Below are 23,492 nucleotides of genomic sequence, written 5' to 3'. Positions count from 1 at the left end.
TTCAGAACAAAGGAGAGTTCAAATGATGCATCATATAACACAAAGTTAGAACTTAAAATGCACCCTGATTAATTATGTAAACTGGTAATTTTTTTAAAAGCGTAACTAATAATTTGGTTCCTTTCTTCATAAAATGGAAATTTAAATATTTCTCCTGATAGTCTTGAGGTTATCATTATGTTACGAGTAGTGCAAACTGTGGCACATACAGTTCCATCTGGAAGCGTGTATCTTACACACCGTATCTCAAACACACAAAATGTGCATAAAATGCATACAGTTAACGCATGATAGAAAGCATGTTCCAAATACAAGTGAGCCTCTCGGGCCACCATATTTAGGTTCTGCATTATCATTTATGGCATTATAGATTAATTACACATGACATACTTTTATACATTTAACCCTGAAGATAAGAAAAATAACTGTTTGAAAAATTATTCCAGGTAGCCATTTGGTTTGTATCATAAGAAAGCGAACCTCCAAGAGTTCAGTGTCTGCCAAGCCGGAATCATGAGCTTCAGGCGTGAGGAAGGGAAGTGATGTTTCACAGTGACTTTCAAGGTCCTGGCACCGCCTCTTCTCCCATGGCACAGATGAAGGGGCATCTCTGGCATCCCTCTGGGGCGTGGCTTTCCCTTTGTATTCTTTTCTGGATTAACTGTGTCACCAGCCTCCCACTTTAATCATTCATGAATCCTTTCAGAATGTCCTCCGAGAGCTCCATAAGAGGAAGTTCTGGAGATGGGAAATCCAGAGGAGGAAGGTTGGGTATTGGAATGTCCTTGGCTTTCCCCGTGTTAGCTGCAAACTTCTGCCAAGTTGAAGAGGCAGTGGCGGTTTCCGAGTGTGGAGGCAAGCCCCACAGCTCCGACTTCTCTACAAAGTCCGCATCGACGTCTAGCTCCTTCTCCGTTGGGCCTTTCAGGAGTCTGGCCTTTTCAGCCTTCAGCTGTTTATTTTCTTTCCTTAATCTTTCATTCTCAGCCACAAGGAACTCGACATGCTTCGTCAAATCTGCAATTTTGGTTGCCTGCTCCTCTATAATCGTTTTATCATCTTTTGGGGCTTTGCTGCCAATACAGGGCTCTAATGGCTCATTCTTTTGCTGAAGTAAAAATAGCAGTGTGTCTGGATCCCTGTCAAAGACCCCCTGCACCTCAGGGAGGCGCTTCTCTGTCGAAGGGATGTATGTCTGAGAAAGAAGAGGGCTCTGGCCTTCTGAATCCTCAGAGGGTCTGTGAGATGCCTGCAGGTGGGGGGCTCCATCCCGGTCTGTGCTCTGCTGTGCTTTCAACCGCTCCTCTCGCTTTGCTCTCTTCCACCTCTCCTGGATGAGGAGGAGCTGTTTCATGTGGCTGTCCCTTTGCAGTTCCAGTGATAAGTGAGCCTGTGACACAGAAGAAAAGGTCAGTGTACAGAATCTAACATCAGAAGGCTCAGAAGCTTATGTGTCTGGACACTTGTTTGAGTGGTTGTGGAATCTTAGGAGGTGTGGCCTACAGAGTGGTCCGCCTGTGGTGGGCCTTTAGCGGCACAGCCAGTTCTCCGATTCCTGATCCTCAGAGATTAAAGAGCCACAGCACAAGCTATCACCATGGGCTGAACTCCAAGTGAGATGCCTGCCCTACCAAGGTGGATTCTATCCCCTTCATCTGTGATCTTCCAACCCACAGGGGATTTGGAAAACTTGATGCACACCTGTATGACAGCCGTTACAAGTTCTCTACTACCAGTTGTAGCTTCAAAGTTCCTTTGGTTCAGGCTGCCGATGCTCTGGCCTGTAGAAATTAGTCCTTAGTTCAGTCGGCACCCCCTTTCCACCTATCGTCATGTGATGAAGGAAAGCATCTCCACAGCGCAGGGTGGATGTTTATGACATGTACAGAAACTGGACCCCAGGCACTGAAGAAGTGAAAACCTAGCTTTGGACACAGTTGTTGAAACTATTTACTGTTATGTGTGTATGTGAGAATGTGTATGTGGCAGGTAGAAGAGGCAGTGCATCTCCTGGAACTGGAGACAGACTGCGGTGAGCCCCGCCATGACCCACAGGACCTGAGCCTGGAACCCTGTCTATGAGTGGCAGAAAGTGAAGAAAGGGCAGACATGTCAGAGAAGCTGACGGAGCCACAGCAGCCACCACCGCAACCTGGAACCTCAGCGTGTTTCCATGTACAGCAGGGAGGGGCTGTCTAGTCTCTAAAGGGAAAAGAGTAGTCTCAAGCTGTAAACAATCAGGACAAAGCTGCAGTAGCTAGTTTTTGCACAAACCGACACTCATACTTGGACCAGAGAAAAAAAGACTTTGCCATTTCTGAGCCTGCTCCATCTGGGAAAGGTTTTGCCAACTTCCCATGGGTCTGGAGTCTTGGTCTTTGTCAAGGCTGTGCCAAAATAAAATACATTCACTCACTCTAGACTTCCTCTGCTAACTACAAACTACCTGGTGGGATCTGGGAACCAAACCCTTGTCCTCTGGAAGAGCAGTCAGTACTTTTAACTGCTCAAACACCTCTCCAACCCTCAGGTGAATGTGTATTTAAGACTTAGGCACAGGCCTTCCCCAAGCCATAAAACAATATGAAGTCACCCAGAAACAGATCTCAAAGCCGAGAAATCTTCTAAGTATTCAGGAGACAGATTTAAATTGCCTTTGACTAAGCAAAGTGTAGTCCTGGTTCCCCTGGATCATTCCTGGCTCCTCACTGTGAGCCAGTGTCAAAAGTCAGTGGAGTGTTCAGAAAGGTCCTGATGGGCTCTAAGGAAGCCCTGGCTACCTGAGACCTGTAAGGATGACAGGAGACAGAAAAGCAGTCTGGAAGGCAAAGACGGCTCATGTAGTTTTGATTTCCCACCTAAAATACATTAGCATATTCTTCAGTTTCACAATTCAAATCTCCACAAGAAAACATTGCTGGGGGTGGGGGTGTGTTCAGCCTGGCATAGTAGCACACACCTTTAATCCCAGTACTAGGGAGGCAGAGGTCAGTGGATCTCTGAGTTCAAGGCCAGCCTGCTCTACACAGTGTACTCCAGGCCAGCAAGGACTACAGAGTGAGGCCATGATTGTTTTTTTTTAAATAACGAAGGGAGGAGGGTGTGTGTGAGTGTGGCGCCTATGGAGACAGAAGACAGAAGAAGACAGCATCAGATCCCTGCACTCAAGGTGCTGGTAAGCTGCCTGGCACACATGCTGGGAATAGTACTTGGGTCCTCTTAATCGCTAAGCCATCTCTCCAGCCACCCAAAACACTTCTGCAAATACTACGAGCATGTCTCACCTGCTCAGACTGTGTCAGCTTCATGGCTTCAGAGAGATATGCTAGTTAAAAAAAAAAAACAAAGCAGCAAATTAATATATGAGCATCATAGTTTTGTAATTTATAAGTTAATAATGGAAATGTTTGCTCTTCGCAATACAGAGAACTGGTTGTCTAAGCAACTGTACTAAAAAGGCAAATTTGAAAACACTATTAACTTCTCCCAAAAGAATATCACTGGTAGACAAATATCCCCTAACCCATCTTAATAACTGGAAGCTTTAAACTTTAAACCCTTTAGAGGTGGCAGGCTAGGGACCTAGCCACGGCCGAGTGCTTACCTGGGCGAGTCTGGGACTAACAATGCAGAACAAAAAGATTTGTGGATTTTATGATGAAGGAACTAAAGATTTCATTAAAATAAACTGTTTATAGAGAACCAAATTAAGTAAGAATTTACTGAGGCCCTGTGCTCAATAAAAATACCAAGAGATATTCATGACTTCATCTGAATACCTCACATCACTGTGGCCTCCTATGGGAACTAGTTTTCTCAGTTGTTGCTGTGCTATACCGACAACCACTATTATTAGGTGCGTCAGAGCCCTGAGCAGACAGTGTGGCACACATGGAACACCAGCATGTGGGAGGCTGACTTAGGAGAATCACATTTTCAAACCCAGAATATGCTACAGACTATCTAAACAAAAAGCCCTTTACATATGATAATATATACTGTGCGGTATAATGCCGTTTAAGAAGGCAAACTTCTTTAATCTTGTTCAAATTCTGGGTGATTTAATAGTCTGTTGAATTTAAATCAGCAATGCTCAAAGCTTTACATTTTTCTCTTTGGGCTAAGCTGACAAAATTTAGATGTATCTTTGCTCAAAGTAGGGTCTCAGGCAATGAAGAGTACTGTATGTTCCATCCAGAGAACTCAGATTCAGTTCCCAACATCCACATGGTGGCTAACAACCTTAACTCCAATCTTGGGATCCTTGCCCTCTTCTGGCCTCCTTGGATACCAGGCACAAACACTGCACAGACACATACATGTAAGCAAAACACCCATAAAACGAATAAATAAAAACTTTTTTTTATATCAACAATGCAGCCCAGGCTGTGGCAAAGTTAAAAGTGCTGACTCAGCTTGGATGTCAGCTTACAGGTTGGGATAGATCAACCTGATTCATCTTGAATGTCCCTGAAAGCTCCACAGAGCATGTGTGGAGGTTGGAGGATAACTTATGGGAATCAATTCTCTCCCTCCACCATGTGTGTTCTGGGATTAAAGTCATCTCAGACTTGGTGGTAAACACCTTACATGTTCTTGCTGTCTTTGTTGAAGTTGATTTCTGGAGCTGTCAAGAGAGCACAGCAGCTAATGACACCTGTGTTTGATCCTTGGATGCCACCCAACAATTATCCTCTAACCTGCACACATGCATATCTCCCTCACCCCAACATACACAAATAAAATAAATAATAAAGTTGACTCCCCTCAGATATTTCTGCCAGTGATAGAAACTTAACCTAGAAAACTAAAACCAAGACTAGAACCATTGTTATGACCCTCGCTAATTAGATGGTTCAGAAGAGATTGGTACAAAAATTTGAAAATGTGGAAAACAAAGGATCGAGAAGGCAGCTTAAAAAGTTGTTATGTGGAGCTTAATGGGCAATTTGGTTGAGAACAGCAGCCAGAAGGCTAACCAGAGTGCAAAGAATAAAGACAGGGCACAAGAAGTTTCAGACAAAAACGTATTGTCATAAAAACGAAACCCTGACTAATATAGAACCAAGAGCAAGCTCTGGAATGCTCAAGAACATGAAATTCATTTATGAAACACACCTCAGTCCTTTCCCAGCCGTGGCTATCCTCATCTACCTGTTTCTAGCTTCTGCACTTGGCTACATGTTCCTCTTTAAGGCACTTAATAGTCTTTCTGGAGTAATCAGAATAAACTAACAAGTGTTACTAATACTGGGTCGGCTCTTGTTCACTACAAATTTTTTGTAGCCTCTGATCTTTATACTTCCTTTTGCTGTCTGGTCTTAATACCTTAGTGATTTTTTTTTCTTAATTTCACAACTTAGAATTTTCTGTCTGTCAGGTTCTAACAAGGCGGAGATTCAAAGTAGATAGACGTTCCTTCTCCAGAACTACCATCTTTGCTCCAGTCAAACGTGCCAAGCTTGTGTACTTCCCTCCATCTTCCCTGGCTACTCCTGTATCCCAGCAGTAGCAGAACACTGGAGAGAAGGTGCAAAGAGGTTTCCAGCAGATGAGCAAAGGGAAACAAGAGAATGCGGGACACACTGTCACAGACTGGGGGACACATTGTCACAGAATGCAGGACACGCTGTGGAGCTTTCTTGTGAAGGCCCTCTCATTCTGTCTACATGCATTTTGCTTTAAACCCCCTGTCTTAACACTTCAAATAGCTTTCACAAAACCAAGTTTAATCCAACTGGAAATGCTGAGCTCACCAGAACACTGAATCTAAATTTAATATAGCAGGATACTTACAATAATGCAGAAGTGCAAAGAAGTCAGCAATACCACACCACCACTTTAGAGAGGACCCACAATAAAGTCTTAAAAGAAAGGCAAAAAGAACGAAAAGAAAAGAAAAAAGTTATTTTAAAGGAAAAAAAGGGGCTAGAGAGATGGCCCAGTCATTAAGAGCACTATGGCTCTTGAACTGGTTTCCAGCACCCAGGTAGGCTTGTTGCTCCAATTGCAGGAAATGCAATGCCCTCTTGCCGTCAGCGGCAACTGAACAAATGTGCTGCACATAAACATGGGCAGTCATGCATGTACACATAAATACAAATATTTTAATTTTTTTTTAAAAGATTGAGTGCATGGTCAGAGTTTCCTTCACAAAATTACATTTGATAATCTAATACTGAAGTTTATGAAAGCACTTTCTCAAAAAAAAGAGTCACCTGTTCTTTTCTTAAAATTTTTTTCAAATGATATATTTTGATCAAATTCTTTACCTTCCCAACTCATAGATCCTTTCTATCTCCCTACCCACCCAACTTCTTTTATTTCTCTCTCTCTCTCTCTCTCAAAAAAAAAAAAAAAAAAAAAAAAAAAAAAATCAAAACAAAAAAACCAAACCCCAGTAGTTGGCCAGCTACCCCTCGGCATGGGGCCCGCCCTGGACTATGGCTGATATTCCTTGTAACATTCCACTCAAGAAAATGTATTCACCCTTCCACTGGCAGGTGTCAACTACTAAGTTAGAGGTGACTCATCTCATTCATTTTCCTTTCTCAGTACTGGGATTTTCCTGTTGTGTTCAAAAAGTCATAACAATACTGGTAATTACTTCTTTTATTTAGAACACAAGGCTAATATTTAAAGTACATATTAAGTAAACAATGAGAAACACCCCACCCCACAACCTCCCAAATAACTGTCTGCAAGTTACCCACCACCATGGGAGAATAGACATTGCCCAGTCTCCCATAGTTGTTAAGTCTTCAAAACAAAAGATCAGCTTAGAAATTTTTTTTCTCCCTTTCATGTTCTTGCAGGATATCTAATCACATTGTGAACTGAGATTGTGTTTCTAGTTGTGGTGTGGCTCAGACCTTAGCATACACCCTTAATCCCAAACAATGAAGTTGGTTTGTAGAAGGAACAGCCATGTTTGAAAGTGACGTCTAACTGCCTGGCAGACAAAGTGATGAGTCAGAGAAAGATCTGACAGAATAGGACATGCCTAACTCTTACAGAGAGAAGAGAGAAGAAAGGGAAGCTGCTTAAGGGGCAGTGCAGTGAGAAAAAGGAGGCTGCTTTACAGGGAGCTTTGTACAGAAAAACAACAAGCTAGACACAGATGAAGACAGAAGGAGCCAGAAGAGTAGAACAGATTGCTAGAATTAGTTTGAGGTCAAGCAAAGCAATTCAAGAGAGGCCAAGAGAAGCCAGATTGAATCAGTCAGCTTGGAGGAGTTTGAGTCAGAACAGCTGAGTTGAATCACCAAACCAGAGATCAAAAAGAACTAGAAAAGGGCTGGAGAGACGGCTCAGCGGTTAAAAGCATTGACTGCTCTTCCAGAGGTCCTAAGTTCAATTCCCAGCAACCACATTGTGGCTCACAACCATCTGTAATGAGATCTGATGACCTCTTCTGGTGTGTCTGAAACAGTGTACTCACATACATTAAATAAATAAATAAACAAACAAACTAGAAAGGATGAACTTATTCAGTAGTAAGTCTCAGGCTGACCATATTCTAGGCCTAGATTATACTGTAGAGAGGCTAGAAGCTTCCAAGACCAAGTCTATGTTAGTTGACAGGTAGAAAACCTCCAGATGACAATTACAACAAATGAATAAAATTACACTTACATTCTTGTGTTAACTCACTCCACTTTCAGCTCTCACATACACATAAAACATTATCTGCTATGGTTAATGGACCACGGCACTCGCCCCTCGCCCATATCACAGTTTTCTATCTAAACTTGGTGCAGCATCTCAGGGTTACACTACACATTAACAATCAGGTTAATACTACGGTTGAAGAGAGATTTAAAGATAACTGGTTTTGGATTCCAGAAAACTCCGCCTAATATAAAAATACAAATATATCTCCCCAGTTGGTGTCCAATTCTGTGATGCTCCTGCCTCTCACTCTACCAAGTGTGAAGACTGCAGGTGTGAGCCACTCATTTAACTACAACTAATTTACAATTTTCAGCTAGGTGGGACTGGCACAGATCTGCAATCCAAGCACTTCAGGAGGTTGAGGCAGGAGGAATGCCCAAGCTTGGGGAGTAAGTTTGGTCTGTCTTGGGTTTTACTGCTGTGAGCAGACACCATGACCAAGGCAAGTCTTATAAAAGACAGTATTTAATTGGGGCTGGCTTACAGGTTCAGAGGTTCAGTCCAGTGTCATCGAGGCAGGAGCACGGCAGCATCCAGGCAGGCATGGTGCAGGAGCTTGAGAGTTCCATGCTTTCATCTGAAGGCTGCTAGTGGAAGACTGACTTCCAGGCAGCTAGGATGAGGGTCTTAAGCCCAGGCCCACATGACACACCTACTCCAAGACCGCACCTCCTAATAGTACCACTCCCTAGCCCAAGCATACACAAACCATCACAGGATACATAATGAGAACTGAGCCAGAGGGCTATATTAGCAAGATCCTAAATCAAAAAATGTTTTTTCTTTTGGTAATTACTTACAAGCAAAACATACAGGAGATTTAGCCAAAGCAGTGCCCACCATGAGTTTGTATTTCAACAGTAAAGTAACATTCTTTTCCCTGCCAGAAGAGAATACTGCTCTAGTCAGGAGGGAAAGAAAAGTGCTTTCCAGTAAAAAGTTCTAGACCAAAGGTGGCACCTACTCTAGATGTAACACAAGCAAGCACTCCCCACAAGGCTTTTGAGTTTGTTGCTTGTCTGAGACAGAGCTTTGCAAAGAAGGCCCCAGATAGACATAAAGGTAACTCAGAAACTTTGGTAGAAAACCAATGCATTCTAAATATGCACTTAAAGGACACTCCATCTCCAGCCTGGAAAGCCAACAGCTTCATACCTACATGACAACCACCAGTAAGTACTCTTGTTTGTTTCTCTGATAGGATTTCACCTGGCGGTCCAGACTGGCTTACAACTCACAGCAATTCTCTTGCCTGTCAGCCAACAGCTCTATTCAGTATCTTAAGGAAAGTGCTTACCTGTAGCCTTTTTGTGACAAGAAATCGCCTCTTCGTATTTGCCAGCAGCTAACAGACGGTCCGCTCGTCGGCTCTGTTGGTGAGCCTAGAAGACAAACACTCTGAGTTACTCCAAAATCATAAAACAAGACTTCTAAATAAAACCAATCTTTTAAACAAGATAACTGATATTGTTTGTTACCAAACAAACTAAGCTACAAAAGGAGCCAAGCCAAGAAGCATAGTATATGATAGGACACTCTCTATTCATAAGCCCTCTCTGGTTACTGGGCTTTAACTACTAAGTGGCCTCTGTTCTAATATTAACTAATTTTCATGTGCAATTCATCAAAAAAAAAAAAAAAAAAAAAAAAAAAAAGAATGAGAAAAAAGAAAGCAAACTTAGATGTCCCTACTGTAAAGGTACATAGATTAAACAGTGCTGACCTCCTTACATGGAGACTTAACATGTCCCAAAGGAGTCAGCCATAGAGCCACACATCTGTATTGCTGGCACTCCAGAGGGGACACAGGAAGAGCCAAGTCATCTCCTAGTTCAGGCTAGCCTGACCAATGCATCGAGACCATGTCACAAAAGACCAAAAGCTAGAAGGTATAGCTCAGCAGTAAAACATCTGCCCAGCACAGTAGGACCTTAGGTTCAATTCCTGGCATGCTCTGGGGTGGGGGAGAGGGGATACCCTCCCCCACGGCTAGGATAGAGCACCTATTAAGCATTCCCAAAGTCATCTTTCAAAGAGCTTTTATTCTTCAAATAGCAATAATGCAAACTTTCCCCTAAATCTGAGTTTATGATAGGACCTTAAGGTAATAGGTTAATTTTAACCACGGAGACTTGGACTGAGCAAAAAAGCATGTTCTTAACAGTAACCAGATAAAACATTTGGGGTGGTGTTAGGAGGGACAGATTTTTTAGATAGAACCCCATGTATGGCCTTGAAATCCAGATTCTCTTGCCTCTAAAGCCTTCTACATGTTAATGTATAATGTGCTCCAGCACTTTTAGAGCAGAGACAGATAAAGAGAGCCGACATGCCTCCGAACTGAAATCCACAGTACCTCATAACAAAGGACAGTACAGACCTAACCCAACCAAGAGCCAAGCGGCTGCAAGATCAAGTTCTGACTCTCACTACAAATCAGTTAAACTCTTCCAACCTACAAGGCTAATTCCTCACACGTTAATAAAATTTTTACTTTGAACCAGGTTACTGCTTAGGAGCTGTAAAGAGACCCATTTGGGCATCTGTTTAAAATGCAGAATTTCAGTCGGTAGTTCTGCAGTAAAGTTTGCAAGTCTAATGATGTGAAGCCATGGCTGTGGCTCATATATCTTAAGAAAGAATCAAAGACAATTCAGGTGTGCTGGCACAGTCTTTAATCTCAGCACTTGGGAGGCAGAGGCAGGAGGAATCTATGAGTTTGAGGCCAGCCTGGTCTATAAATCTAGTTCCAGGACAGCCAGAGCTTTACATAGAGAGAAACAAACAAAAACAAACAACAACAAAAAAAAAAAACAACAACAAAAAAAAAAAAACCCCAACCAACCAAAAGTGTGGGGGAAGCTAGGACAAAGTACTGTCTTAGATGTTACAGATGGTGGCTCACACCTCTAATCCCTAAAAAGGCTGGAGCAGCATCACAAGTTTGAGGCCAGCCTAAGACTGTCTCAGCTTCATGTTCTCCAGGCAGTGGCACACACCTCTAATCCCAGTACTTGGCAGCTGGTAAAGAAGAGCAGTTCTAAGTCATCCCTAACAACATAATGAGCTTAAAGACCAGCCTGAGCCACCCGGTCTCTAAAAAGGTAGAAGCTACTATATAAACCCATAGTCACCATTATTTTTTAAAGAATCTTTAGAGGATTCCCATTTAAAATTGTTCTGTTTAAACATTGTAGTAAAATTACAGCCATTAAAATAAGTGTTTCTTGAGAAATTCAAAGTAAAAAAACAGACAAACAAAATATAGCCTACCTTTCTATATACTGGTTTTCCTTGGCAATCATGCCTATACCAGATGCCATATTCTTATACTACCTAGCTTTTTGGACACCTTAAAAAAATTTTTTTTCAAAACCTGGAATCTGTTCAAGTTTGGTCTGTTGCTATGTATTGTAATGCTAAGTTACAAGACCTGGTTGCCCAGAGACAGAGAGTCCATGTTGACCCAAGTGACCTAACCCCCAAATTATTTATGACTGGTAAATAAAGATGCCTACAGCCTATAGCTGGGCAGAATTGAGATAGGTAGTGCTTGGTGTCCCCTGAGAACTCTAATAACATAGAGAGCAGATATGCCCAGCTCTCATGCTGATTGAGGCTTATTATAAAGGTTGGGCTGGAGAGATGGCTCAGCGGTTAAGAGCACTGACTGCTCTTCCAGGGGTCCTGAGTTCAAATCACAGCAACCACATGGTGGCTCACAACCATCTGTAATGGGATCTGATGCTCTCTTCTGGTGTATCTGAAGACAGCTTAGTGTACTCATATACATAAAATAAATAAATCTAATAATAAATAAATAGGTTGGGTGTGTCTTATCTGGAAACAAACTGGTCAAAGGCTCGATAGAAACCCCGGATTTGGGGATTTGGGATTAACTATTTTCAACAGGAATCAGAGAGCAAGTATATATAATATAGTGTCAAGTGGCTGTAACTATGGGACATTTTGAAAGTGGCCAGGCAGAAAACACAGTGCTGAAGTAAAAAAGTTCAGAGTCTATCAAAGAGATCCCACATGCTCCCAGACACTGTACCACTGCCCCATTCTTTGGAGTCCAATAACTCTTTTGGTTTAAACTAAGACAAGTGGACTTCCATCATCTAAAACCAAAAAAAATCCTAGCAACTACAATGAGGGTGCTAAATGAATGAATTTACTGTTAAGAAGGACTTTTGTGCTTCTCTGGGCTGCTGTTTAAAATGTAAGTTCAATGCCACCTTTCTTAGCATGGTGGTACCAGCATTCAGAAAGCAGAGACAGGCAGAGCTCTGTCAGCTGAAGGCCAGCCTGGTCTAAATAGCAGGTTTCAGAATGAAGAAACACCCCTGCTTAAAAAAATAAAAAATTTCCAAGTTAAATGATACTATCTCCTTTATCTTCCAATCTATTAATTTATATAATCTGAAGTGCTGTGTCCAAAGCAAAAGAAAAAAACACCGTTCCAAATATTGGAAAGAAGGCAGAGAAAATCTACTATACTCCTGACTTGTGTGGTCTTTGGTTCGAACCAAAAAAAAAAGACATATTATCTCTATGCCCCAATCGTCCACCAGAGCTCCCACAAACAAGTATCAAGCAGTATCCAAACAGTGCACTGAGCCACCTGTCTAATCAACAGAACAATTAAGTGTAAGGTAACTGCTCAAGCGAGAACCTCATTTCTACTCTGAAGACCAACTTTCCCCCTGTGCTGTTTTGTTGTAACCTTTCCCCTTCCATTGGTTTCTAGTTTCACTTGTTTTTTTTCCCCCCTTTTTTGGAAACAGTCACCATGTTAGACAATGAGAATCAAGTATAGGACCTTACAAATTACAGGATGTAGACCATTAACAAGTTATAAAATCAATCTGGTGAATTCTGATGGTATCAGAAACCCAGAGGCTGGACAGAAGGCTAAGCAGTAAGAGCACTGGCAACAATTCCAGAGGACCTGAGTGTGATTACTAGCACCCCGGTGGTGGCTCAATAAGGTCTCAAACTCTACTTCCAGGGGACCCAATGACCTCTTCTGGCCTAAGGCACTAGGCTCATACGTGATACATGAAGGCAAAACACTCATAAACATTTTTTTTAAATCATTTAACATTAAGTATCACAGCACGTCATATACAGCAAAAAGTTATAGTATAACAGGTCTAATGTGTGAGGCTCTATGTTTCTGCAGAAGCCCGAGAGGCAGCTTCCATTACACAGCAGTTTGTCAGTTCCACACAAAAACTGTTATCAATCTGTAAGGATTTCTCAGTGCAGGTCACAGGTAAAGCAGATGGGCAAGTAACGCCCCAATACAAAGCTCAATGATTTATTTTAGATTCTGGCTTTTAAACCCCACTATCTCAACTTATTCTGCATTTCTATGTCATAATCTATAAAACTGGTAGCTCATCTAGCTATTAAGGAAAGATTAATAATGAAGCTCTACCACTTATCAATTGTTGGCTATAAATTAGCACTCTATTACATCACCTCCCCCAATGCTCCCTGCCCCAGAGTGCTTCCAAGTTAAGTCTGGCCCTGCATAAGGAAAAAGATTTCCTTTCCTTCCATTATTTTCAGGCCAACAACACCAACAACAACGTAGAAAGATGGTTTCTTTTTTAATTAAAATATGTAATGCCAGTATGACTAGAAGAGATGGTTACAAAGACCTCAGGTACATAAAAGACCATACCTTGGCCCGTGACATGAACCTTTTTTCTTAGATCAGATGCTTAAAAAAGCATTAACCACTTCTTCAGGCAAAATAAGAACTGAGTGCTCCGGAGGGAAGCTCTGTTATTCATATTCAGCACACACTCTCAGCCCTCTTAGGGGGAACAGAGAGGAAACAGGTGTGACTGAAAGATGAACACAGACAAAACAAGTGTGGCTATGCAGTCACATGGGCATTGCCTGCAGCAGCCTAGGCAAGCAAAGCATGAACAACAGTCACGCACACTAAGTCTGACATCACACCCAAGCTGGCAGCACTAGAAATTATCTCACGGAAGTTTTGACATCCATTTGCTACCAACTGAATGTCAAAAGTTAAATGCATGAAAAGAAATACTTAACACACTAAGTGATTTTATAAGTTACAATTTTTCCATATTAAAAATTAACAAGTGGGTATAGTGGTACAGGCTTGTCATCACAACACTCAGGAGCCTAAGGCAGGAGGATCATAAGTTTGAAGCCTCAACTCCACACTGAGGCCTGTTCTTAAGACCCTGCTTCAAATAAGCAAATAACACAAAGGAAAAAGCTAGACAGAAAGAATTGAAAGACTATTTTTCCCTCAAAAGAAGTATGATTTCTCTTGGACAACTCTGAAAATTAGAAAGCTAGAACATTTGTAATAGCTACATATTAAAATGTAGTATGAATTCCAGCTACTCTCTTCTACATCCTGAAAATTCACCGTGAGGGATCTGGCCTTGCTATAACCCTAACAATCAATTAGAGGCAGTAGTGACATACTGTCCACTATAAAGAGCACACAGAAATGAAAACACAAGCACATTAATATGTAAGCACTGGTGGAAGCCAGTGACGAGGAGCTGCAGTGCAGTGTATTTAAGTGACTGACCTAAGTAATTATTTAATTCCCTCAGCTTAGGCTTGTTCTCAGCAAATCTCACATACATTTCTACTAAGTCCCAAGGATGCTCTGAGGACTCGGGACTCTAAACCCATGTCCAGCAGTGAAGTTCTATATTATGAATTTGGAGTACATCTCCATGACAAACTTGTATGGTTTATGAGAAATTTCAAGGATACTCACTAAGTCACAGAATTTAGGACTACCTTATTATGTTGGTATATTCACTAACATTCAAAAACAGAACAAACAAACAAACAAAAAAAAAGACACCCCTGCCCTAGTTACATGAGTTCAACCTTCAAACCCACATGGTGGAGGGAACTGACACTCCGGAGTTGTCTTGACTTCCACACGAACCAAACACACACAAACACAAACCCTAGTCTCTAGCAGCTCTTTAACAGAAGCTTACCACTGCTGCGCTGCAACACACTTAAATCATTCGAGCAAATACCCTGTTATCTTTCAATGGTTAGCTAGAATGGAAATCAGAAATCTTCAAAATCTCAAATAGCTTAAAAGTTCAAACTGCCACATTTATTAAATTTATCACATGATGGAATTCTGCTAGCCTCTTAGTTTACCTATTTAAGACGGAAAAACTCATCGGGGCCTGGAATCCCAGCATTTAGGAAGCGGGGGCTCAAGACCAGCCTAGACACAATGAGCTTGGGGATAGCATGGCTCGAACAAACAGTGACTAAAAAGTACCAATGCCACCGGTTACCTACTTTTTCCCAGACTGAGCATTTGGTGCTCCAACCACCACTGACCCCTATCTCAGTGTTCACAAGCCACCAAACACTTGTGGAGCAGTTAGCCAGGGTTAGGCTACACCCTGCTGCCAAATCAAGTGAAGCTAACTGGACATGAACCAGCAAGGACACTTGAACTTTGAAGCACTCTGTAAACAGCTGGCTACGACTCCTAATATTCCTGTGGAGATTCCCTAGTGAGCCACCCATGCCTCGCTGCAAACAAGAGAGGTGTGAGGTATTTCCCTAGCTTCCAAAGACTCACCAACGTAGCCTCATTAGCCTCTAAGTGTAATCCACTTAGAAATGGATGCAGGGCCTAACTTAGTAACTCTTGGATAGGCTCCTCAGAGCTGCTAACCTGGCACCAGGAATGGAGCGCAGCTTTAGGTGATCACTCTCCGGTGTTGAAGCTTAACAATGCCATATCTCATTAAGTGACATGGGTCTATGGTCTCATTATAAGAGCAGTTAACTCCTCCAATGTTCTACCTATAAAGCACAGTTCTACGTGTCTTTTATCTGTTCAGCCCTTTAATCCTCACAACGAACGTGGGTAAAACAAAAACAAACAAACAAAAAGCAAGTGAAAATTTTTGCTCAAGGTCTCTCGAAGCTATTAGGTGACTAATAGAGTTCAAATCCAGGACTCTGGCTCCAGAAATCCATACTCTGAAACCACAGACTCTGGCTTCTCTGCACAGCACGGACCAGGCTCTTCCAAGCCGACAGGGCAGAGTTCCAAAGGAAGCAATCAATCCTCCACGGTCCTGTTTCCAATCCCACCGCACTGTAAACCACCTACAAACTTGGGACTTCAAAAAGTTCTACTCTGCAACGCTAAGAAACCAGACGTCTGCATCCAAACCCCACGAACCTTTTCCAGGAAACCCGAGGATGTCCCGTGAGCACTCTAGAAAAGAACTGTGGGAGGTGCGGGGTTTTGTGGGGTTGTTTGGGGCGGGGGACTGAGGGTAGGGTTGTTCCTTCTTGTCTCAAACACTAATGACTCGACTCCCTGTGCTTTTTCTGAGAAAGGTAAACATGTCTCGTACTTTCGAGAGCTTTAAAGCAAAGGGACTGGGCTGCGGGGCGTGGACTGTGGTTTCGATCCAGCTGTTTCAAAGGGGCCTTCGTTGGCGCAGCTGTGAGGGCAGCAGGGAAGGAGGGGGCAGTGTGCGAGGCGCGGCCCCGACACCCCGACTCTGCCCGCGGCCTGCAGGCGGCTACGTGGCGCTGGGACGCGGTCCTAGCAGGGCAGATGCCATGGGTCCCTAGGGAGAGGCTTGGACAGCGGGGGTCGAGGTCCCCCTGAGCTCACAGTTACCCCTTCATTCCGGGTTGCCCCTCAACCCGCGCTGCCCCTCAGCCTACCCGTCCCCGACTCAGCCCGCGACCACTCACAAGGTTGAGGGGTCCTTCCATCACTTCCATAGACCCCGGGGTGAGCAGCGGCCCGAGGCGGAGCGGCGGCGCCTGGGCACATGGAGGGGCAGCGAGGGCAGGGAGACGCGGCGGCTGGCAGGAGGCTCCTCGCAGAACCCGGAGCCGGCAGTGAGAGCCCAAGAGCGACGGCCGCGCCACTTCCGCCTCCGACGTCGCGCCGCGGGGCCGTCCCTACGTCGTCGCGCACGGCGTCGTGACGCCAAGCGCTGGAGCCGGGCAGGGGGCGCGGCCGGGGTGAGAGGACAGGGGTGGGCGGGGCTAGGGGCGGGGCATCAGCTAAGTGACAGGAGACCCTTCTCGCGAGAGATAACGCGGCTTGACCTCTGCGACTGCGTCCCTTGAGCAGCTGGGTCTGGGTGGTTGTTTAATATGGTCTCCCTGCAAGCTTGACCCTTCTTCCTTCCCGTAGGCTTCCTCAAGTCCTCGCTTCTCATCTCCACTCCTCCTTTTCCGTTTCGGTTCAATCTCTGCTGACCTTTTTAAAAAGCAAATTTGAGCCAAGTTAATAACCTGCACTTACAGGAAGTCTCCACAGTTTTGCCTTTTGGCAGAGTCTGTGGCCCAGATCTTGAACATTTGGCAGTCCTGTGCGAAGGTCCAGTCCCCCTACGGGATTTGACAGAGATAAGTGACCCCAGGGTCACACACATTCTAAAACAAGAAGGATCACAAGCCATCAAGTATAACCGTTCTTCAGCAACCTGTACTGAACTAAATCGCTGTGCCAAGTTCTTTCTGTTCCCGCATCCACCGACAAGTAGATACGGCTTCTGGGCAAAGGCGGATGGAGAGGAGCTGAGAGAGAGAACCACCAAAATAACGCGTGAAGGAAACCGGGCTTACCTGGACGTACCAAATTCTGTAATGAAAAGTTGGAAGAAGTTGGTGCTGGCTTAGAAGAGAGCCTTGAAGAAGTAATCCATGAGCTTGCCCAGGACACAGGAATTCCTGGATTCAACTCCTAGGAGGCCATAAAGAGGCATGGCGGTCTGCACCTGTGATTTAGTTCTCAGAAGATTAGGCAAGAGGATTGGAAGTTCAAGGCCATCCTCCCCCACATATCAAGTTTGAAGCCAGCCTGAAATGCAAGGCAGAGTCCCTGTCTCTAAGAAGAGGGAGAGGAGGAAGAGATGACATATATAATTTAATATTAATAATATGTAATATATATGTATCTTAAATGATGTAAAAAGCCACGTGGGTTGTGAAGTAGGCCTTCAAGTTCCATGTCATATGGCTGTCCTGATTAGCTCTAACTGACCCTGCCTAGAGTCATCTATGTGGAGAGCCCCAATTAAGGCATGTCCTATGTGGGACTGGCCTATGCAAATGTCTGCAGGGATTGTTCTGATTGGTAGCTAATGTAGAAAGGCTTAGGTGGATGGCACAATCACTAGGCAGGTCCTGAGCTTATTGTACTCAGCTAGGGAGTCAAGTGGCAAACAACATCGTCCTCCATGGTTCCTGCTCTGCTTCTTTGGCTGTGAAGTGACTTCCTTGGTTGGAGGTAATGCTATTTGGAATAGCAAGCAGACCTACCTTCAAGTCCCTGCCTTAAGTTCCTGACTCTTCTCAGTGATGGACTGCAACCTAGAACTGTAAACCAATCAACAACAACTCCCCCTCCCACCCCCATGTTGCTTTTGGTCAAGGTATTATCACAACAACAGAGAAGAAACTAGAACAGTAAGTAGTGTAGACTGGCAACATAGTATTGCAGACCCTCCCAAGATGATAAAACTGAAAAGCAGGACGTTTCAAAATATCTGAAATAATTTTATCTTAAGGAGATTCTTAAGTTTTATTAAATTAATAAAATTATTTAAAAATAAAAAGATTTTAAAGTAAATAATGGTCAAGAGCAGTGTATCTCTGTCCCTGCAATACTCCATCCGCAGTGGCCAGCTGTAAAGAGATCTGCAGTATTGTATGGATACCTCACCTGTCGATTACAAACCCTATGGCCTATGGCTTAGGCAGGAAATAGAGGCGATACAGCAAGAGAAGAAAGAATTCTGGGAGAGAAGGAGGTGGGGAGAACAACCCAAAAAGAGCTGAGACTATGGATGTGTGGTACCTACTAAGCACGGGTAGCCTCTACAGAGGGTGTTTCTACATGAAATGGGACCTTGCATTGATAACCTCAAGAGTCAGTTTACTGATAAGCCCCTACCCCCTGGGATAAGATGCTTCTGGTCTTGCCTTGTATTTCTACTGTATCGCCCTGACCCAGCACAGAAGTTCTGTGGAAAAGATTGGCATATTGTCAGTACCAGAATCCTTCCATGAGGATAGTATAGAAGGAGTCCAATATACCTACTGTAAGATTGTCGTCCAGGGTCTAGGACATATCAATGTCAAGAGCAGCCACCACTGTCATCAGGAGCTGACATATGCCCTGGATGGATATTAGAGCAATGGTAGTGGGTGTTACCAACACCCTTTAGTATGCTTTTGGAGAGTAAGTTGGCAGAAACTTCTAGATGCTCCCAGAAGGTAGAATGAGACTGCTAATGAGCCATTATGGAAACAACCAGATTGCTAGTAGGGAGCTCTCCTCCCTTGACTTGGCAGAGCAAAAGCAACAGCAAGTTTCTCAGGGCAGTGCCAAATTCCAAATAGAAAGATAGGAAGGAAGAAGGTAGGAGCACACAGCACAGGACTCTCAACTAAAGAATACTCCATTGTGCATGAGTCAATATCGCAGTGAAACATAGACAACAAGCTGGAGATAGCCTTCCTGACAGCCATTAGTCAGCCATGAAGTTATTACAGATGAGAGAAGACAGAAAAGGGTGGTACTGTTCATGAGGCAATAGACAGAACTCCACTAAGTCTTCTGTAACAATCTCACCATAAAGGTTCTTATGTCGCACACAGTGAAGTTGAAAAGCTGCCCTACACCTGGTTTAATTTCTGCTAGTAAGACACAACACACTGGACTTTTGTGAAGTAGCTACAAGTTCGTTCTGGCTACCAAGTGTGAGGGTCTCTTAGATCAAAAGGAAGAAAGATCAACTTGTGACTCAGACCATGTGGGAGACTGTGGCCTTCATAGAGATGGTGCCAAGTGCTACAGGTCGGTAGCTCCATGACATATGATCAGGCAGAGCATCTTTGACCCAGGCATGGTGGCACACACATGGAAACCAAACCAGTATGGAGGTGGAGACAGTGGTCAAGTTTATCTTTGGCTACACAGCAAGTTAGAGGCCAGCCTGGGCTATACAAAATTCTGCCAAAAGGAAGGAAGGAAGGAAGGAAGGAAGGAAGGAAAGAGGGAAGGAAGAAAGGAAGGAAGGAAAGATGGAAGGAAAGAAGGAAGGAAGGAAAGAAAAAAGGAAGGAAGGAAGGAAAAGAAAGAGAGAGAGAAGAAAGAAGAGAAAGAGGGAAAGTCAGGTGAGACCAAAGAGATAAAAATCCTAAGTGGAAAAATAACAAATTACCTTCATTGAAAAAAAACAATCTAACTGAAGCATGAGCAATGACTATTTATAGTTAGGAAACTCATCTACTGTGTGCTACATGTAAAATGGTCTGCTCAGTCATTTCTAAATTCACCACAGGCAAAAAGAAAGACAGTCTTTAGACTGAACTAGATTACCCTTCCGGTTGTTTTCTGAGACACCCCCATGTCCCTTCAGACTAATGCAAGGTCTTCTTGGAGACTTAATTTCCCAAAACATTCCTATTGTCTTTGTTCCTCAACATGAATGGCTTAACTATATAGTGTGCTTTGTAGGTTCCTGTGGTGGTTTGAACATGCTTGGCCCATAGGAAGTGCTATTAGGTAGGAGGTATAGCCTTGCTGGAGGAAGTGCATCACTATAGGAGTAGACTTTGGGGGCTCTTATTGCTCAAGCTCCGCCCCCTGCAGGAAACAGTCAAGATGCAGAACTCTCAGCTCCTTCTCCAGCATCATGCCTGCCTGGGCAGTGCCATGCTTCCCACCATGATGAAAATAATCTGGACCTCTGAAACTATAAGCCAGCCCCAGTGAAATGTCCTTTATAAGAGCCACCATGGTCATGGTGTCTCTTCACAGCAAGGAAACCCAAACTAAGACAGTTCCCCAGCAATTATTTTTATACCCACTCATTCAGTCCAACAGATTCAACTTAGTAACTGGCGCCTGATGTCATAAAATTAAACAGCCTAACTAGGTCTTAAACTTAGGTCTTGCTGGCTATGGTTCTTTTTCCACCAGCAGTGGTTAAATATCTGTTGGAATAACATGTGATGCTGGCAGTAATGGGCATGCACTATTTTGACTAACCCAGTTCAATTCCTTAGGTTATTTTTGTTTTTTTGCAAGTTCATGGCCTGAGTACTATGAGATTCAAGCTAAAAAGAGAGTTTCTATTGTTAGTCACTCCGTTCTCCCCCAGGGTATGTTCCAGGAACTATTTACAACCCAGACTGGGCAAGACCCAGCATGCAGGGGGGGTGGGGCACAGTGGGGAAGCCAGCCGGCTACAGCTCCTTGAACTCTGAGCCAAGTGGTTCAGTTGCTCCAGCCAGAGCCAGAATGGACAAAGCCAAGTTAAACAGCAGCTGGGCATTGTGTTCCACAAAGTTCAACAGAGGGGAAGCCAATGAAAGTAGACTTTCATACTCCTATTCAGTAAACTGAAATCTGGGAGAGTCAGTCAAATAAAGGTAGACAGGTCTGATTCCACCAGTTTGGACCAGAAATAGTCACTCAAAACTCAGGTGTCTTTGGACCTCATAGCTGGTGGCAGACCATAGGGCTTCCTGGATCCCATCTGTAAATGTTCCACTTGTTGATTTGACACTGGATCATGAACATGGGAAGTCCCTTAAAGCTGCACCTTCTCTTTCAGATGGTTTTAGTACTTTAGTGGGGTTTTTTTTTTTTTTTTTTTTTTTTTGAGTTGGAGTCTCGCTGTATTGCCCATGCTGGCTTCAAGCGACTGAACTCAAGTGATACTCCTACTTCATCCCCATCAGTAAAAGAAACCATTGTCAATTTGTACCATCACACAGACTCCCCCTCATTTCCGTTTTGTTCTAGGCTTCTTGGGACACTGAGGTTCCTTAACCAGATTCTTTTCAAGGGCTGGGGAGAGGGATCAGTGTGTAAAGTGCCCACCAGAAAAGATTGAGGGCCTGAGTTCAGATCCCCGGCATCCACACCAAATCTGGATGCAGAGCTCTGCCTTTCTAACCCTTTGTTACTGGGATGGAGGAGGGTGAGAAGCAGATTCACCTCTCAAGAAAAAGACAAGGCTGATGGCAACTGAGGAAGACATCCTATAACACATTTAACTCAGGTATGTACTTGTACATGCACCCGCATGAACACATACATGCAATCCACACACACAACTTCTTTTAAAAGTATTTTTCATTGTTGTGGTAAATATTAAAAAGTAGAAACCTTTTATCCCACTCTAAACTCAGGCGTGGTTTACTCAATCGCCCCTGTTGCTTCTGTGGATACGACCGCCCCAGTGTGTACTTTACACTCACTTTCCTCCACTGCCTGGTACAAACATGACTCCACGTTCATTAACTTATCCAACAGGTTTATATGTTAAATTCTCAATCCACAGACCTTGTACACAATAAGCTTACAACCAGAAGACAAAGATATAAACTTCCCATCCAGAAAAGATAAATTAGACCCATAGAAACCCTTAGAAATAATAACAACAACCTCATCAAGCTAGAGATGTGCTGAGAGAAACACACATGTTAGCTTCCACCTTCTTCTTCTGTCAATCTCCCCCTCCTCTCCCTCTATTCCACCCTCCAGCCTCTTTTCCTGGAGCCTGTCTCTCCACTGTCTCTTTAGTACACCACTAATCAATTCAGTCCCTCTGTGTTTCAAACTCCTGGCTGACATCCTACCTACCTCGACAAGACTGACACAGAGGGCAGCTGCTCTACCATCCTGAGGATCCAAGTGGAGGCTTCAGGGATGGACATCATAGCAAAAGTAGGATTTTTATTATTTATTTATTTATTTATTTATTTATTTATTTTTACAATGAATTAATTCTTTGAGCAGAGATGGGTCATGGCAGGAATGAGATGTGGAACTTTGCAAATGCTATGCCAAGTACTCCTGAGACAAATCCTCAGACCTTGTTTATTTTGAGACAGTGTATGTGGCCTAAAATGGCTTTTTGTCATAACCAGTGTTCTATTACCATGAAGAGACACCATGGCAACTCTTTTTTAAAAATAATCTTTATTTTTAAAAAATTAATATTAATATATATAGATATAGATATAGATATAGGCATAGGTGTTTTGCCTGTATAAATGCCTGTGTGAGGTTGTTAGATCCTGGAGTTACAGACAGTTGTCAGCTGTCATGTGGATACTGGAAATCAAACCCCAAGTCCTCTGGAAGAGCGACCAGTGTCCTTAGCTGCTGAAGTAACTCTTATAAAGGAAAACACTTAATTGGGACTGGCTTCCAGTTCAGAGGTTTAGATCATTATCTTCATGGCAGGAAGCATGGTAGCATGCAGGCAGACACTCAGAAGGAGCTGAGACTTCTACATATAAATGAGCAAGCAGCAGCAGGAGACCATGTTTCACACTGGGTGTAGCTTGAGCATATAAAACCTCAAAACCTGTCCCCAAGTGACACACTTCCTCCAACAAGAACACACCTCCCAATAGTGCCACTCCCTGTGAGCCTTTGGGGACCATTTTCGTTGGGACCAGCACAGCCTTCAACTAAAAAGCCTTGGCTCTTGAGCACTTACATTGTAGGCATGCTGTATGGATTGAATTTTCTAGTTGGTGGCCATCATACAGCACTGAGCGTGCCTGACCTCACCTGACCTTACGGATTTCACTCCGCACATCCACCTCCACTAAACCCTCCTCTTCCTCTTTCTTTCATTTCCTTTTTTATTTTTGAGACAACGTAACCTTTTGTTACCCAGCCTGACCTGATATTCATTGAATAGCGGAAGATGCCGGTGAACTCCTCATCCCCCCCACACCCTCTCCCCTGCCTCTATCTCCCT

The 23,492-nt window shown here is 43.5% G+C and overlaps 1 protein-coding gene across 3 annotated transcripts; it reads right to left on the bottom strand.

Moving 5' to 3' along the window:
• Positions 1-17: 17 nt before the first annotated feature.
• NRBF2 (nuclear receptor binding factor 2) lies at positions 18-16,631 on the bottom strand. Of its 3 annotated transcripts, XM_080937882.1 has the most exons (4): positions 16,441-16,603; positions 8,972-9,056; positions 3,285-3,325; positions 18-1,390 (listed from the first exon to the last, which is right to left on the bottom strand). In XM_080937882.1, the coding sequence occupies exons 1-4, from the start codon at positions 16,468-16,470 to the stop codon at positions 683-685; spliced, it is 864 nt and encodes a 287-aa protein (XP_080794008.1). In that variant the 5' UTR covers positions 16,471-16,603; the 3' UTR covers positions 18-682. The 3 variants fall into 3 exon arrangements, with proteins under 3 accessions (XP_080794008.1, XP_080794010.1, XP_080794009.1); XM_080937884.1 differs by lacking the exon at positions 8,972-9,056 and having other exon boundaries at positions 16,441-16,631; XM_080937883.1 differs by lacking the exons at positions 8,972-9,056; positions 16,441-16,603 and adding an exon at positions 5,797-5,860.
• Between the last annotated feature and the right edge of the window lie 6,861 nt (positions 16,632-23,492).

This window comes from Micromys minutus (assembly GCF_963924665.1).
Source record: "Micromys minutus genome assembly, chromosome: 25".
In the NCBI taxonomy this organism is placed as follows: Eukaryota; Metazoa; Chordata; class Mammalia; order Rodentia; family Muridae; genus Micromys; species Micromys minutus.
The sequence above is the reverse complement of the archived record's forward strand: the minus strand, read 5'-3'. Positions and strand labels throughout refer to the sequence as shown.

What these genes read in the sequence shown, in the direction of transcription:
- NRBF2 (XM_080937882.1), bottom strand. Translation starts at nt 16,470, where the DNA reads ATGGAAGTGATGGAAGGACCCCTCAACCTT. An exon ending in TGGAAGGACCCCTCAACCTT is followed by an intron (nt 9,057 to 16,440) that starts GTGAGTGGTCGC and finishes TTTGTCTTCTAG; the next exon opens with GCTCACCAACAGAGCCGACG. An exon ending in TTGTCACAAAAAGGCTACAG is followed by an intron (nt 3,326 to 8,971) that starts GTAAGCACTTTC and finishes TTTTTTAACTAG; the next exon opens with CATATCTCTCTGAAGCCATG.